At 51.6% G+C, this 12,531-nt stretch overlaps 1 protein-coding gene across 4 annotated transcripts in view; it reads right to left on the bottom strand.

Annotated features, from left to right (window-relative positions):
* Positions 1 to 2,638: 2,638 nt before the first annotated feature.
* Positions 2,639 to 12,531, bottom strand: part of CLEC16A (C-type lectin domain containing 16A) — a 184,615-nt gene continuing 174,722 nt past the window's right edge. For 3 of the 4 annotated variants that reach the window (XM_080942201.1, XM_080942202.1, XM_080942203.1), the window contains one exon: positions 2,639 to 5,605. In XM_080942201.1, coding sequence (XP_080798327.1) covers positions 5,250 to 5,605 — 356 coding nt within the window. In that variant the 3' untranslated portion in view covers positions 2,639 to 5,249. Of the gene's footprint in view, positions 5,606 to 8,478; positions 8,603 to 12,531 lie in introns of those variants that run through there. The other variant, XM_080942204.1, reaches the window with a different exon arrangement.

Genomic DNA, 12,531 nt, shown 5'->3' with positions numbered 1-12,531 from the left:
GAAACCCCAAGTGTCAAGTGATGCCAAACTCACCTTCCTCTGGAGAAAAGCTCATTAGGCCCAGAGGTTTTTCCCTGTGTCCTGAAGAATCATGAAGAAGCACATGGAAGTATACGGGGCTTTCCTTACCTCGTTTCTTGGGACTCGGTCTTCCCCTCCTGTGAGGGACTCAGATTTCAGGCAGGCAGGATGCTGCTACCTGCCCTTACCTGACCCCCCTCCTGACTGCTGTGGGTAGAAGGGTCACTCTGTGAGGACACACAGGAGAGTGGAAAGTGCCTGGACCCCAGCTGCTACACCAGCCACAGGGAAGTGCTGCTTAAGATCAGCCAGTGTTCCATGGTAACAGATTCCAGAGAGGATCAGTGCTTGGTTTGCAAACATGAGGACCTGGGTTCAATGCTCAGAACCCACATTTTTATATTAAAAAAATAACAATCAGGGTAAGATGACCCTGGAGTGGTGGAGAGAGGGTTCCTGGGCTTTGCTGTCAGCCACCCAATCTAGCTAAACCAGTGCAAAGAGGCAGAGTTCTGTCTCAAAACAACACAACCGGAGAATGACAGCCATTCTGCTTCCACCGTGCACATAAATGCATGTAGCCAGTCTCTCTCTCTCTCTCTCTCTTTCTCTCTCTCTCTCTCTCTCATACCCACACAAACACATGCACACACACACTCTCTCTCTCACACACACATGCACACACTCTTTCTTATACACACACACATGTACTCTCTCTCACACACACATCCTCTCTCTCTCTCTATCTCACACACACACATACATGCTCTCTCTCTCACACACACATGCACACACTCTCACACACACACACATGCACTCTCTCTCACACATACACACATTCTCTCTCTCTCTATCTCACACACACACATACATGCTCTCTCTCTCACACACACATGCACACACTCTCTCACACACACATGCTCACACACATACATGCTCTCTCTCACACACACATATGCACACACACTCTCACACACACACATGCACTCTCTCTCACACATACACACATCCTCTCTCTCTCTATCTCACACACACACATACACACACACACACATGCTCACACACACATACATGCTCTCTCTCACACACACACATGCACACACTCACACACACATGCACTCTCTCTCTCTCTCTCACACACACATGCACTCACTCACACACACATGCACTCTCTCTCTCTCTCTCTCACACACACACATGCACACATGCTCTCTTACACACATACTCTCACACGCATGTGCATGCATGTGCGCACAGCCATCACAACTGACTAGGAATCTAGGAATCACCTCACTCCCCCAACTTTGAGGCCACCGTCCTGCATTTACTTACAGGAAGTTCCCTCTCTAGACTGAAGCTTCCAAGTCATGCAAGTGCCCACATGCCCAAAGCAGGGCTGCTGTGGGCTGAGGGAGGCTGAGGGTGGGCAGTACTGGTGGCAGCAAACAGCCAGTACCAGCCACACCCCCATGTAAGGTGGCTCTAGGTTGCTCTGGGCCCAGACAGTGCTAAGGGCTCTCAGTGTGGGTACCGCATACTGATGACTAGGACTGGCGTGTGTGCTTCTAGTTTTGGGCTTGAGTTCCAGATGATTCTAACATGTATTCAAGTCTGTGAAGTGCTGCGTCACCCCCTTCCTTCCTGTCCCAGATTTCTGATCCCCCTCTTTCCTCAACCATAATAAGGGACAGTAAGATGTGTGGGGTCTTCCGCCCTCATCTGGTTCTTGACTTGGAGATCCAGGATAGGCAGGGAAATAGCTGAGCACTCTGGTAACTACTGTTCCTGGCCTCTGTCCATTCTGAGGTCACCCCCATTCCCTGTCCATCCTTCCAGCTCCTCCTACACACTGAGGCTACTGAAACCTGTGACTGCCCACAGAACCAAGCCGGGCTGCTGTGGGGTAAAAGTGATGCCCAGCGGTGAGCAGACTCCAACCCCACTCAAAGCACCTCAGAGCCTTTGCAGGCCCAGACATCATGGCTGGACTTCCAAGGAACTAAGACAGCCACAGTCCAGAAGGGGAAGTAAGCTCTTCTGGCTGCCAGTACATGGCTTCCTTTCTCCTGCAAAGACTCGGTATGAGGTTGAGAGTGTCCAGCTTCTTCTGGCTTTGCTCCCAAGACTCTTACGGCCCCAGGCATTTCTGGGATAGTTTCAAGCTGGAGCAGAAGCTATGGATTCTAGGCCCAGGGACTTCCATGTTGGAAATGTGCAGGAACTGTGATCACCAGTGTCACCTGACTGTCCCAGGTGGGGAGCCCATCCTGGTCCCTGGGTCTCTGAAGCGACAATACAGTGACTTCCTGTCCCTCTCCCAACAGGCAGTGCTACACCAGCCCATATCATATGTGTAGAGCACCAAGTTTGAAGTAGCTGAGGCAGAGCAACCCAGGATCCTGTCCCCCTTCAATGGCCCTTCCCACTAGGGCTGCTCCTGGAACTGCCACAGCAGAGCTGAGGATGCCAGTGGGGTCCCTAGTCTATATGTCCCACCTGGGAAATGTTGACAGGTCAAGGCATTTGATGACTCTCCCAATAGCATGGCCTCCACCATGGTGCCGAGGAACAGTAGGCCACACTCCTGGGCCATTGGTTTTGCTTTTTTATTGCCAAGTTTCAAATGATAAGAAAGTTCTAGCATTCATTCCTCCCCTCAAGTTCAGTTCCCACAAGTATGAGTCCCGCTGGCAGAAGCAGGCCTTCCCTGGCCAGACCTTCCCAGCTCTGCCTCTTTTCCCTCACAGCTTCAGCTCTGAGGGAGGGAAGAAACATTTAACCTTCTGCCCATTGTGACTGTGAAATATATTTATTGCATCTACAAAAGATCGGACTTGGTTACCCATGCCTTATTTACAGCTGCATTTCAAGGCCACAGAGAAAGCCAGTGCCATCCTTAGGATGCAGTCAGCCAACCCCGGCAAAGCGAGGGCTTGGGTGGATAAAGCGCAGAGAGGGCTCAGCTCTGGAAGCCTCTCCCACCACTTCCACCACACAGGAAGCTCAGCAGTACTGAGTCTGACCTGTGGGAAGTGTCCCACCTGCCTGCATGTCTCCACGGTGACCATCAAAGCTGAGGCGAGGACTTAGAGGCCAGCTGCTGGTCTGCCCTGGGGCACTGCAGAAGGGAGGGGAGACCAGGGCCGACATGGCATGCTTGGCCTGGGAGATGGGACTAATAATTTTGGAGGCAGTCCTGCTGAGACTCAGTAGGTTCTCGCTGGCTAGGTTTGTGTGGAGAGCACAGCCACTAAGTTAGCGGAGTGCTCCCTAGCACTAGGGTGTATCCAGTGTCACCAAGACCTAGGTGAGAAAGTGTCTTTCTTCAGGGTCAAGTCCTGTTGCTTCCCCCAGGACCCCATCTCTCATCAGCAATGTGTCATAACCCTGCTCACAGGAAGTCCACATTTGCTCACCTGGAGGTACGTCCTGGCTACAGGAAGCAACCTTACAAGGCCGCTGTGGGCACAGGCTTGTTCTTGGTGAGTTTTATACAGCAGCTACCCTTTCAGAGTTTGCTGACCACCTTGGGCACAATCTTTTCTCTTCCTTGAAATCTCCAGATTGCAAGGGAGAGAGGCTAGTCATAGAAGGACGGGGCCTACCTGTATAGTGTGGGCTTTTCTCTGAAGTCACTTGAATTGTATAAGATTTATGCTTCCCTAGCAACTGATATTTCAGAAACTTCAGTGTACAGTTGTGCTCCTTTGTCTCCTTGCAAATGAGCAAGAAACAGCCAAGGTTGGCTGTGGGGTCCAGAGAGCTCTAGTTCCTAGTGACCATCACTCTCTTGTCTTCCCAGGGGCCAAGTACCCTGGAGCACCCCCCTTTGCCAGGGCCTTTGGGGTAGCTGCGTCTAAGCAAGGTTGGTTTACTTACTGACCCAGTCCTCTGTCTCAGAAACCATCTCATGTCTTTGACAGCAAGGCTTTTAAAGACCAGAGAAGCCAGTCCACATGGGTACCACTACCTTCCCAGGGAGCATTGCTTTCCTTTGGAAAACTAAGCACTGGGGCCTGCAGGGAAGTCAGCTCAACAGAGTGCCAACGTGTAATGATGGGCAGATCTGGTGACACGTGTCTCAGGATAAATCTGCAGGAAAGCCACAGAGGGCTCTGCCATGGAGCCTGAGTGGGGATCTGGCTGGTGGCCTGATGGGACAGATGCCGTCCTTGCTGGCACATGCCTAAAAGTATGGGGTTTTCATACTGAAACAAGCTGTGTGGTAGCAGCAGAGGACGGGGTGGGGTGGGAGGGTGGGACTCTGCTTTTGGTCACCGGTTTTGCAGCTGGGCCCCTAGCTGGGCCTCTACTTGCATCTTGGAAAGCTGACTACATCTGAGGATGACTTTCTGTGCCTTAAACCCTTTGATTCCTGTCGTGGGCTCTGAGACTAATGGGTCTTTCTGGGCCGAGGAGAGAAGGAACACCTGCTGGAAGCTGTGGCTGTGCGCCGCCCTGAACAGGGAGCTACACCGTTCAGGTCTTGAGAGCAGAGGTTTCTGGCCTCATCCTACGTGACGTGAGCATATTCAGGTCTCTCTCACTTTGTTTGGAAGTACCTCAGTGTTTCAGGAAGAGGCGTCAAAATCTCACAGGCTTGTAGAGTTGGGGACAGAGAAAGAAGAATCACTCAGGAAGACAGAGAAAGTGACACCCACAACTTCATAATAAAAACATGGAAAAGTTCTAAGGACGGGAATCTTAACAGCTGACACTTCTAATGTGACTCAGAGCCTTACGGTTGAGGACTTTTTCTTTTTGCCCCTCCCCCAAAATAGATTCTTTTAAAATAAATCTCTTCATCTGTTGCCAAAAAAACAGAAATAAATAGCCCAAAGAGATGTTTATCTAGGTTTGCTTCTCCACAGATTTCTACCCAAAGTAACCTTGTCCACTTCTGTCCAGACTGGGAGAGAAGACAAAGGAGCTGCCTGAAGGAGGGTGCCCGTGGGTTCTGCCCCCTGGGGCTGCCAGGATCAGGGACAGGGCCCCAGGCCCCTCTGAGGTGGCCAGTGCCGTCACCTATATACAAGAGGCTGTCTCTAGGATCCCAGGCTGCTCAGAGCAAACGGGTGCTCCGTTGCTGTCTTGTAGGGAGAGGTATGAGGGGCAGTTTCCAGGGCCATGGAGAATTGTGGGTGTTTCCGGTGTGTCTTGCTATCACAATCTGCACGGGGGTCCCTGCCAGCAGGCCGCACACACAAAGGGAGATCTCTGGTGCCCACTCAGTGCTCTGTGGGGCCTGCAGGCTCTGGGTTTACAGCATCCTCAGCTGGGGTCTCTGCATCTGCTGTAGCCAGTGCGGGAAGCTGGGAGATGCCAGAGAGGGCTCGGAGGCTGTGGGGATCAACCGGGGGGACAAGGGTCAGCGACTCAACGCTCAGTGTGTCAGCAGTGTCCTCATAGAGCAAGGAGATGGTGGGCTGCTGGGCGGGGAGGAGGCTGGGGGACAGGTGCATGGTCTCCCCTTCAGAGCTCCTGGCCGACGAGTTCTTGCTGGGCTTGGAGTTGACATCCATTTCATTCCCAGTCACTGACTGGTCTAGGTGAGGCTGAGGCTGTTCTGGAGTTGTGGGGGCATCTAGGTGGGAAGGAAAGCGGAGATACTCTCAGCTCTGGTGACACCAGACTCAGCTGACACCTGCCACTCCTGCACTGTACCAAGGTGGAAAACCCTTCGGGGAGACTGCTGGCATTAGGGGCATGTCTGCTCTGCCTACTCCTTGTTGAGACCCAGAAGCTTCATCTAACTTAGGCCTAGGGTAGTGTGTACCTCGGGTGCCTGACTTGTGACAGCAGGGAAAACTCAGGCTTGCCTGAAGTCCACATGTGAGTACTGAAAGTGAAACCTGGCCCAGGCAGGCTCTGTGTGCAGGACATTTCCAGAGGCTACATCTAGAGATACTTGCCAAGGAATCTAGTGTAACAGTTAAAACAAAAAAAAAGCAGGACTTTCTAGTTTCTCTTGTACTGTTGAGAGCTTCTGCCTTCTGCAGGCACTGAGCTAGCACCCACAAAGCAGATGGGCTCGTCCAGGGCCACCACTGAGCTAGCCTCCACCAGATAAAGAATTTTTGTTGTTGTGTGGCACTTTATTAAACCTTCGGTTAGACTGTGGATAGATTCAGGCCACTTGCTTTTCTATGATGTCATCCAGGAATGTGTGGCATTCAAGGGAAACCATTTAACACCACAGAGGCTGGGTACTTTAAGACCCTGAGAGGAGGCTAGGACAGTAGCTTGGCTGCACGTTCATGTCTGCACGGATTCTGGGGGTCACAGCCTCCGTAAAAGATGGCAACTGTTCAGCTCTGGAGCTGTCTGAAGGGACTGGGGGCAGATAGGGTGTAGTTTTAGTTCAATGTTATTCTGGTTGACTTCATTTTGTTTTTTCATTTAAGCCAAAATAAAACGGAAACGCAAACCAAACACAGAGCCAAAGGATGGAAGAACGAAGAACAGAATAAAACCAGGCAACATGAAGAATGGGGTGGTGAGCAGAGGAGGAGCCACAGGGGAAGGAAAGCACACGGGCCGCCCAGCACACGCTGCCTTCCTTTCTTCTGGACTCTAGGAAGATGGAAGGGCCCAGTCAGTTCCTTCCAAGAGCTTTGTTTTTTGTACTGCTGGGAATGGAACCCAGGGCCTCAGGCATAAAGCTAGCCAAATGTTTACCACGGAGCTTCTTTCCCCAGCCTTTCCCCAGCCGGCCTTTCTTTACAGAGCGGGAGAGAACAAGCAAGTCTAGAGAAGCCACTCCCCATGGCTCTGGGCCCATCCTTGCTTAGGGGCTGTGGGTGTCAGTGAGAACTGTGCAGAGACAGAGGTGTGAGCTGAGCAGGACTGCTGCGCTCACACTGTTGCTGCTGCTCTCTCTGCTTCCTACTGTCTTGTCCCACTGTACAAGTGACGCTTGCGAGCTGTGCTGGCTTCAGCTCAGGTCCCTGTTGTGACTTTGAGTGAACCCTCTGTGTCCAAGTGGCACTCAGTAGCTCAGTGACCTCTATCAAATTTTTGGAACAGGTCTGAGCCTACCTGGGAACTCCTCCATGAGAGAGGTTATGGTAGCAATGAGAAATGACTCATGCTGCAAATGGAACTGTCCTGCCATTGGTGTTGAGGAGCAGAGACACTGCCTTCCTGGGTTCTTACCTCTTTCCTGGTTCACTGTGGAGCTTCTGAGGATGAGGATAATCATGAAGGTGGGAAGACCATGGTCAAACCCACCGTCAAATCCATCACAAAAGCAAAACAACCAACAAAGCTGCACATACAAATGGCTGCCTTCAGAAAAGTAGCAATTTTTGTCAAAGAGTGCTGTTTTCCACTTTAAAAAATACCCCTAGTCACTTTAATAGAAAAAAGGAATTCCCTCTTGCTCCCACCGTCCACTGCTGTTTATACTAGAAATTACTTCCTGAAAATGGGCAGCAAATTTATCTGGCCAAAGGGGCAAAAAAGAGAAGATAGGCCGTTTCCCCAGGGAAGGCGCAGAGGCCACACTCTGCACAAAGCTGGAGCAGTAAAGGTGACTCGTGGGACCTTTGGCAACTCTGCTGTGCTGAGGCCTCCAGACCTAAAGTCTCCATGTGTGGGCACTGAAGATGAGGGCTTTGGCATGACCTGGGGTGGTAGAGACACGGGAGTGGCAGTTAGAGCAAGCTTGTGTTCCCAGGAGGGCTGCGGAGCCTCCAGCCTCGGCCTGCTGTGTACTTGGAAGCTAAGCCCCTCAGACGTGATCTGTAGCTTTAGGGCAGGGCCTCACTGGTCTTTGTAAAGTAAGTGATGGCTTCCAGGAATGATGTGGACTGGTTGTATACAGGCTGGAATGGCAGGCAAGTGCTGTGGGAAGGAAGGAAGGACTCCATGTAGCAAGCTGATGCAAAGCTCTGAAGGTCAGCTGGGAAACAGAAAGCCAAGTGAAGGGCTGTGCCAACACACTGGCAGCACATGGACATGTCAGCAAGCATGAGGGAATGTCCTGGGATGGTAGCGGGATGGCCCTGACAAGGAGAGCTGGCTCACTTCCTCTGGTGATGCTCACAGTTACGGGGTCACCAGAAAGATGGCATCTACCAAGGAGGAAACACTGGGCCTAGATACCAGCTGCATGTGCTGCTTTGGCCAAGGCCTGGGAAAGAACATCCTCGGTCCCGTTACACACTTTCAATTCCCTGGTCAACAGTGAGTAGAACTGTAGGGGTCTGTGTGGACACACGGATGTGGCCTCCAGCTCAGGGCTGACTCTGGAGAGGCTGCCCTGAGCTGTGGGCTGTATAAGTGTTCTTGTGTAAGCCAGGAAGGGCTGGCCTGGGGCAGAGGACAGAAAGGGAAAAGAAGCTGAGATCCGCATGGCGTGCTTTCTAGGCCCGGCTTGCCCGCCCTGCTCATGCCGACCCTGCTACACGTGGCAGGAGTAGTGTGGGCCCCTGGGGGCTCCTGAAGGAGACCTGCCTGATTTGATTGTGCGTGAGTTGCCGTGGCAGCTGTTGGTCGAAGCACTAAACCCAGTGGCCGCCGTGACTGTCGGCCTCCGACAGGCTGAACACACGCCGGCGTCCTTTCCTGCCACTCCTGACTAGAGGGAAAACACAGCGACATCATAGAAAGCCTGTAACAATGGAACGGCGAAGGTGAGGTGGAAAAGAAAAGGACGCAGCAGTGACGGACACAGCATTAGCAAGAACAAAGGAAGAAGGGCTGTGGCTGCAGTAGGCCAGAGTCCAGCGGGAACCCAGACTGCCAGTCCACCATGTAGACAGGACACATCCATGCTGTCCCCCCAAGATGAGCCAAGGTCAGGACATCTAAGAAAAAATGGTTCATTTGTGCAACTTTTCTTTCTTCTTTAGACAGGGTCTCACAGTCAAGGCTGGCCTTAAACTCTGCTATGTGGCCAAGGAGAATCTTGAACTCCTGAGCACTGGGATTACAGGCATGTCCCACAAAGCTTGGTTTGTGTGGCACTGGGGATGGAACTCAGGCCTTGTGCATCCAGACAGGCACATGGCTCCAGTCCTCACACCTGCAACTTAATGCGGTTCAATCCTGTTGCAAAGATTTAGGTCACTGATAACTTCCGGTCTTGTCAAAAAAAAAAAACCAGGGGACAAAAGGACAAAACTGCTTCTCAGTTTTATCTGGGACCTGCAGAAAGATGGAAAGCTCAGAGGAAATGCCTGCAGGAAGGAGGGGCGTGGTCAGGGGTCAGAGTGAAGGAAGCATTTCTGACCCTGGGGAGGGTGACATGGAGGGATCTGCTTCAAGCTTTAAGTAAATCCTGGATGCTGGACCTGATGCCTGCTTTAGGCTCATGGTGGCATTTTGGAGAAGGGATGACTTGGGAAGTCCCACCTTGGGAGCCAGGACCAGGGCACAGAGAGGAAATGGGGAAACTAGGTACTCGGTAGCTAAGTGTGAATGCACAAGCTGGAACAGGAATAAGAGGAAGGGCTCACGGTGTTCTTGAGGTCGTGGTCTCTGAGACAAACTATAAGAGGAGAGCTAAGAGTGCGAGCACAGCGGGAGCACGCGGAGACACTGCTGGGGACGGTGCACTGGTCCATCTAAACACATGGCGGGGAGAAAAGACAACACTGCCTCCTTGGAGTATGTGGGTGACCAAAACCTCAGTGTAAAAAGGCTGAGGGAAGAAGGAAGCCTGGGGAAGGGAAGTCAGGGAGGCCCTCAACCCTGGCCCCAGAGGCTAGCCCTTCCTTTTTCCTGTCATCTCTTGTGATGGCGGCTGAAGCACACAGGGCGACATTTACACTTGCAAGGGCAGCCTGACCTTCTCTCTGGCCTCATTTCCAATAAACACTTTCTGGTTTTTGCCCCAAAGAGACTCACAAAGAAACTCTAGAACTCTGGCACTGTGGATGCCAGAAATGCAAGGAACTAAGGTACACCATGGGATCAGTAGCTGAGGAACAATTCCTCATCAGGACTCCGTAAAGACAGGCATCCTGGTCAGTGGCATCTCTGCGCTCTGACGGCTGAGCTAGGGGCATCAGTCCCAGGCCAGTCTGATTTACATGGTAAAACCTGTCTCAGAAACAGAGCTCCCAGAGCCTAAGCATATACAACTGGAGAAGACATTGAGTACGCACGCTCATACGTGTGCATGCTGCACAGTGAGGGTGCGCAGGGCACTGGGCCCACACTCTCTTCCGACAAGGAGCCCACTGACTTTTCCACACTGCTGCTTTTGATTCCAATATCTGAAAAATAGAGAAAGTGTTGACCCAGCCTGTGGCCTGTTCTCACCAGGGGTCAAGCTGAGACTTGCCATCTAGTTGAGCTAGATATGTGAGTCACTTGGTTTCTGGTACAGATAAAGTAACACATGGTGTTCAGCCCTCCACTGAGGGGTTGGCCACCCAAAAGCACTTTTGTTGACGTCATGGCAGAGGCCGCAGTCTCAGAGTTTGGAAGAGGAGGCAACAGGATCACTTGGGCCAGTCTGAGCAACACCGCTAGACTAGTCAGAGACTAATCAGAAAAAAAAAAAAAAAAAAAAAAAAAAAAAAAAACGAGAAGGAGCAATTGGCAAACAGACTGAGTGTGATGGGGTGCTGGAGCAGGCCACTCAAGTCCCCCAAGTCCCTTTGGTAAGCAAAGGCTGAGCAGGAACATAAAATTCACTGTCTGGTTCCTGAGGCAGTCTAGGATTCAACATGGGCTCTCTCTCTTTGGGTATCTGTGGGCTCCCAACTTGAGCCCTTGGTAAAAAGCCACTGGGAATATGCATAGTTTTACATGACAGAATGGGGGTGTAGCAGGCACTGCTGGTGTAGCACACTAGGTGACTCTTCCTCTTGGCTGTGGTCCCAATCTATGCTGGGCCTACAGGCTCTAAACCCACTCCTGGCCAGAGGTCTTAGCCATGGGCCATAGGGGCTGTTTCTCAAAGAAAGACTCCTCCCTTCTGCACTCGGAAGGGCGGGGTTTGCAGGGAAGCTTTAGGGAGATGGGGTCAAGGATTCTACTTGTTTCTAACAAGAAAGGGGGATGGACACAGACGGGCCTGTTCCTTAGGGGCTCCTGGCTTCAGCATTTACTCTTTGGGTTTTGTCTCTGGGAACACAAAAGCTTTCTGCAGCTGGTCTGTACCAGCTGGTAGAGCCCCTGCCTGGTCCCTCATTGTGGGTTCCAACTGCACACATGCCTCTGTGGTCACCTGATAGTCCTGGTCTGCCCTGTTTATCTATGAGAACCTGCTTGACCACTTGGGATTCCTAATGTCTGTGCATAGTAGGAACCCAACACAAACCCATTTGCCAAGAAAAAACAAAACAAACAAACAAAAAAGACAGTGAAAGGGCCCATCTAGCAGAGGAATATCTCGGGTCGGGTCTCAAGGCTACCTAACCATGATGGGCAACCCACACCACTGATGCCTGGGAGCACAGAAACTGAGAATGCCCATCCTGGGGATACATGCAGGTCTTTCAGACCCAGACCGGAAGTGTGAGGTCAATTAGTAGAACAAAGCAGATGCACAAATAATCTTCCAGCCTCAGCCTGTTCCATGCTTAGTTTCCCCAAACTAACCCTGATCAGAAGAGAACGTGGCTGTCTTGGGTCTACTGTCCTCTGACTGGGACCACAGCTTTGGAGCTAGGTCCACAGGCGGCAGTGTACAATAAAGGACAGCTGTAAGACCGCTGTCACAGTCGGGACTCAAACTCTGACCTGGGGGCCATGGTTTACCCCTGAGGGACCCAGGAAGACTCAGGGTCATGTCCCATATTCTGCTGGGTTGTCTTAGAAAGTCGAACATGGCTGTGGAGTCACCAAGGATAGGGTTCACATTTGGATTCTCCCATTGGCTAATGGTGGCATGGTAGTAGATACGTCACATGATCTGTCAGAACTGTTGTTTTCCAATGGAGGAGAGTAAGGAAAGCCTGGGGGGGGGGGGAGGTGTCTATGTAATGCACCCTAGGAGGGTGTCTACTGGGATGCCATGTGGGGCATACATGGGGGTGACCATGTGTGGGCTGGGGAGAAACCCACAGTGGCCATGGGTGTCCAGGCCATGAGAAATGCCAGAAAAGTGTGGGAGTCTTCACTCTCACTAGTGTGAGGCATGTCTGTGGGGTCTGATATGCTACTGTATGGTCATTACTTCAACACCAAGTGCTTCTTTGTTTTTAGGAATATGCCAATCTGCTTTTCTGGCTGTTTTGAAATTGATGGAAAAGTATTGGGACCCAGAGCAGCCCTATCAAATTACTACAGCCTTAAGCTGGCTGTATTTTTATGATGTGCCCCTTGTCTAAATTTGAGTATAATTTTGAGCATGGCTTGGAGCCGCCATGGGAAAGCGGCCTCTCACTGGCACCGACCACTTCCTGCAGACACCTGACCCTGCAGGGCACTGGTGTCTCTGAGTCTCTGGCTTCCAGGAGCCTGGCAGTTGCTCTCTATACTAAGCAGCTCCTCGGCCTACGGGAGGCTCAATAAATATAAGGTCAGCAGTGCTCTGAGTTAGTACCATGCCCT

The sequence above is a fragment of the Micromys minutus genome (genome assembly GCF_963924665.1).
Source record: "Micromys minutus genome assembly, chromosome: 31".
Taxonomy (NCBI): Eukaryota; Metazoa; Chordata; class Mammalia; order Rodentia; family Muridae; genus Micromys; species Micromys minutus.
This window is presented reverse-complemented; position numbering and strand designations above follow the sequence as displayed.